Source organism: Elaeis guineensis, chromosome 5 (assembly GCF_000442705.2).
Source record: "Elaeis guineensis isolate ETL-2024a chromosome 5, EG11, whole genome shotgun sequence".
Lineage (NCBI taxonomy): Eukaryota > Viridiplantae > Streptophyta > Magnoliopsida > Arecales > Arecaceae > Elaeis > Elaeis guineensis.
Window position 1 is genome coordinate 28,556,885 of NC_025997.2, and position 5,147 is coordinate 28,562,031.

Genomic DNA, 5,147 nt, shown 5'->3' on the forward strand with positions numbered 1-5,147 from the left:
ACCTCCTTTTAATTATCAACAGAAGTGGGACTAATATGGGGAACATAGCTCCCCCAGTCCTCCTTATTTAAAACTTAATTAATTGCCAGCAAATGGTGAGGCGTCCTTACAATCCATGCTTTTGATTGATGAGGACAGATCATTTAACCAAATTAGAAGGGCCGATGTGAATTCTTCACTTATGGTGAGTTCTGGTGTATTATGGTGGTGAATTTTCATTGGAACCTAAGGGGAAGCAATCCAACAAGGAGCCCATTTCATAATTAAAGCACCTTTACATATAGTTAGGTCTGGATCCACAGCATCACATGCACACGTGATCGACCGCACGAATGTGGTACAATCATCGATGTGCACAGCTCATTAAAGATGAGAAGAAGGGGGACCAATCAACCTTGCATTATGATGTGGTTAGTGGGAGGGTAAGCATTAGCCTAATTAAGCACCAAACCTTCCCTTTTCAAACATGGATTCCAATCATGTGTTCTCCTCTCTTGTCTTAGCACTTGTGAAGTGAGTCGAAAAGTCTTCCCTCCAGCACTGATCCTAATTAATTCAACCATGATATACTAACAGGCAGTCCAACAGGTGAAACTTTAAAACCTTCACCACCATATGGGACCTGAAGTGACAGTGTGAATCCCCACCATCTAATCCTACAACAACTGCAGAGATTTCCGACATCTTAACATGACACTTCCTAGAACTCTGACACCACTTCTGAGTCACCTCAGAGAGATTTACATCTCTTTACTCTTTCCACATACATGCAAGAATTATATATACATACATGCGTACATACGTATACATGTACGCTTGGAGCTATATAGGAGGAACGCGTGTCTACATTCGAAAGGGCATTTCACTGACTCTGGACATGGCTGATGGCATAGGGAGCAGCCCGGATTCAGAAGGTCAGCATAATAATTTCTACACAGCTCAGGGTGCATCTGCTGGCGCGGCATCAGGCGATGGAGGCCTCAAGGAGCAAGATCGACTGCTGCCCATCGCCAACGTGGGGAGGATCATGAAGCACATCCTTCCTCCCAACGCTAAGATCTCCAAGGAAGCCAAGGAGACGATGCAAGAGTGTGTGTCGGAGTTTATTAGCTTTGTCACTGGGGAGGCCTCTGATAAGTGCCACAAGGAGAAGCGCAAGACGGTGAACGGTGACGACATATGCTGGGCCCTCAGCACCCTGGGATTTGATGACTATGTTGAGCCGATGAGGAGGTATTTGCAGAAGTATCGGGAGATGGAAGGGGATAGAGCCGCTTCTGGAAGTCATAATAGTAGGGCGAACAGTGTGGATGCTAGAGATGAAGTAAGAGGTGAGCAGCAAAGATATCAATCATCTGGAGCTGGTCAATTAATGTTTAATGCCGTGGAGAGGAATAATGCTTCAACATCAAGGCGGCTTTAGGATCTTTGAGTCCAAAAGTAATTGTATGAAAACTAGTATTTGATGATGTGATGATGATGGCAAGGATGCTCGGGAAGGTTGCTATAGCTATTGCAAAGAAGATGATGGTGATCGTATGTATGCACTTTTATTTGTCATAAGGTCAGAAATCTCAGGTTTCTGCTTTGCAAGTGTTCGTTGGCTAAATTCCTGAATTGATGTGATTTTTGTGCTAATATTTGATCTATGGATCTAATTTCTATTTTTCATCACACTAATTAAGCATAAATTGAGAAAAGAAATTTCAGTCTTTAGTTACTCAGAGTTTATTAAATGTTAGTATTAATTAGTTTTATTGTTCTTGAATGTATGTAGTACAAATTGGCAGTTCTGAATTTTTATGAAAATATCGACATACTGAATTTCATATTGCATGCCTTTTTAAAAAATTTTGATCTAAATAGTAGATGGAGATGAAGGAGACCTCCCAGTTATTTGAACAACCAAGAAAATATGACAATCTGTAAGAGATGACCTTTGTGTGATGATTAACTTTACTAATCTTTAATAGTTATTGTTTGAGCTAGAGAATAGACTGCTGAAATCATTTCAAGAGAAAGCAAACTAGAAAAGCTACAGGGTGTTGATTCTGAAGTTGTTTGGGGAATTTGAAATGGGAGTCACCGTTGGAATAAATCAAGATCTGAGACATGCTTTCTTATGTAAATTGAGGAAAGAAGAAAGGGTGCTGTCAAATCTTTGAAACACTTTATTTATGGCAAGAATATCGATACATGAAACTAGCCTAATTATAGTTACAGATCGACAAGTGTCGTTTTTTTAGCATTCTTCTTGTTGCTTATTTACATTTCAGAATGTTAATGCTAGGCCATATATCTGTCCATTCAAAATTCTGATCTAATATTCATATATGGTTCATGTTTTTTCATCTGGAGGGTTTTTTCCGTCTATCTTTGTGATGTCTAAAACGAAGAAAGCGTCTGATTAAAAGGTCTACCTCCCGTGCTCATGTTGTGCGCTCACTGAGCTCTCCGGTTATTACACAGGTCAAGTTTTCATGTTTCCTCAAACCCTAGCCAGGGGACCCTGGACAGCCCCCTGCCTGAAAATAACCAGTATGGTTTCAAGTAAATATTTTGCGACCTGTCCTTAATTACGATTCTGGGACTGTTTTGCTTCCTAAAACTGAGGATGAATGTAAATTTGAGGTATGCTAGTTTTATATTCCAATGATTCTAGACTAAAACTAACTAGATATTGTTCTTAGATAAGCAAACTTCTTGGAAAACAGCAAGCATCAAAAATAGAATTACCCTCTTAATTAAGTGGTATTTTTTTATTAAGTTTAGCTCTATGAACTCTGGGACATTTTATGGCCTTTGCAAGGGGAAGAAGCTGAGACCTCTCTCTCTCTCTCTCCCCTCCTCCCCCTCCCTCCCTCCCTCCCTCTCTCTATCTCTCACAGACACACACACACACACACACACACACTCACAGAGACAACAATATTGAAGCAGGTCTACCAGCACGTACTGCGGATATCAGAATGAACAACATCAGCATGCGGACATTGCACACTTGTCGGAAAGTGTTTTCTTGGTATATGCGAAGGCTTCTAAAGGAAAACATCTGACTGGACAATGGTTTGGCAGCCGTGTGGAGTGTCAGTGATGACATGCCGTGCATTAGCCACTCTATTGGCATTAGGCCAATTAAGCAGATTGAGAAATTAATGTTCATCAGAAAGTCATCATGTGCTTTGAACTGCACGCTGTGTTAAGAAATGTGGCCTTTCTTCTTAGGAAAAATGAACTTCTCAATGTGGTTTTGCCGAAGGAATACAACGATTTACGCTGCATTTATGAAATGTCCCTGTAAATAATTACCTGAGAATGCTAGCGATATTGTATAAAAAATTCTGCAGTGAAGTGAATGACTGATAGAGAGGAGAAGATGTGCAAATATGCAGGGTAACAAGCCGGTGGCGTGTTGAGGCACATTTAGCATCCTTTGTCAGTGAAAACATCGGAGAAAACTAGTTATTTACTTTTGTATGCGGTCGATGCTTTGGTAACAAAGAATTATATTTATCATGCCATGGGATATGAATACATGTATTATGCATTATATTTATCCAAGTTCAAGCCCGGATGCTCATTATTATCAGTGCTTTAGCATAGTTATTGAAGACAAATTTAGCTTCCTTTGTTTGTGAAAACCAGGGCAAGAACTTGTTATTTACTCGTCTCAATTTAGGGCTTTGGTAACAAAAGCTCGCAACTAGTGATTGTAGACTACACTTAACACAGTACAGACCAGTGGTTTATCTCTAGTTATGCCAAGGGATCTAAAGACATGTATTATGCATAATATTTAGTAAAATGACTAATCAAACTTGCACTTTGTTAGAGATTGTGTGAACAAAATCATGATGATATCAGAAATTCAACTAGTGGTCTAGAGACATGTAGATGAAAAAAACTGTCACTTTTTATCATATAAAGGAGTTGACAAGTATCATGTACAAAAAGCGTACCTAAAAAAGAGTAAACATCCAGCTCCTTCCTACACTAATCACTCATAAATTCATATAAAAGAAGAATTAGGCATGACATGCACTTCTATACAACAATTAATATGCAATGTCAGCATTTGCCGTATAAACTATATACCCAAGCAAAAGTGGCATAGACTTAGTGTAATTTATCAGTTCAGATCCTTAAAAATTATTTCAAACTTCATGGTCTGATGCAATTTCTACTGAAACCCTAGCCTGAATGCATAATGCCTTGATATTGTCATTGCAGGAATACAGATTGGTCTCATCTTGAAAGCTCTATCTATGCTTTTATTGTTAAAGTTAGAGCCAACATTGGCCGTATTGCTGAGTTTGAATATGCTACCAAATTTGACTTTTTGTTATTGGTAAAAAATTGACTAGATTTGGGGGCTAGGTTTTGTATGTTGCTGTTTTCTGTGTCCAAGTAACAAGGTAGTTTGTTTCCACGTAAAGTTTGGATTATGGTCAAAAATCGACGAGGCTTTCTAGAAGCCCCAAAGTTAAGAGTGTGAGAAGGGCATCGATGGTAGTCATGGTATTTTGTCTTTTCTCCGGCATCGAGGATTCATTGAATTAGAATAAGTTATTCTTTAATCACCTCTACCATGAAAGCCCTTTCTTCTTCTTGTTTTGATGTTGTATGAGGCGTGAGGAAGCTTGGTTGAATAGAACTTTGAGAAAAGTAGCCTGAGTCTCAGATCTTCATAGCTAACGATCCTGATCCTCAACAAAGACGAAGCTACACCAGGTAGATCATAAGGATGACGATCCTTCTCCACTTTCAGAATCTCGGGATGTAGAGGAAAGGGGTGAGATGAAAATGGCTTGACAAGCGATGCTACGTACGAAGGATGTCAAGTGGTATGGAAACCATCTTCTACTGAGTCTCAACCACCAAGAATTCCCAGGAAGCATGCATTCTGTGGCAATACAAAGTTAACAGTGGTTGAACTTGAAACTCTTGGAAGAGAATTAGAGAATTTATTTATGAAAGAAGGTGAATTTGTGTATGATTTATTTCAAAAGTTTTGAAGACTGTTAATTAGATGTGTGTTCATAATGGAACTATTAAAATCAGAAAGTAGTTGAAAAATCCTTAGAATTTTAACTAAAAAAATGTGATCATATTTTTGCTGTTACAGAGAATCTAAAACTTTAAGGAAA

General features: G+C 38.8%; 1 protein-coding gene across 1 annotated transcript; it reads left to right on the plus strand.

Moving 5' to 3' along the window:
* The first annotated feature begins 862 nt into the window (after positions 1-862).
* LOC105045258 (nuclear transcription factor Y subunit B-1-like) lies at positions 863-1,695 on the plus strand. Its single transcript, XM_010923478.4, has one exon. The coding sequence runs from the start codon at positions 878-880 to the stop codon at positions 1,421-1,423; it is 546 nt and encodes a 181-aa protein (XP_010921780.1). The 5' UTR covers positions 863-877; the 3' UTR covers positions 1,424-1,695.
* The last annotated feature ends 3,452 nt before the right edge of the window (positions 1,696-5,147 follow it).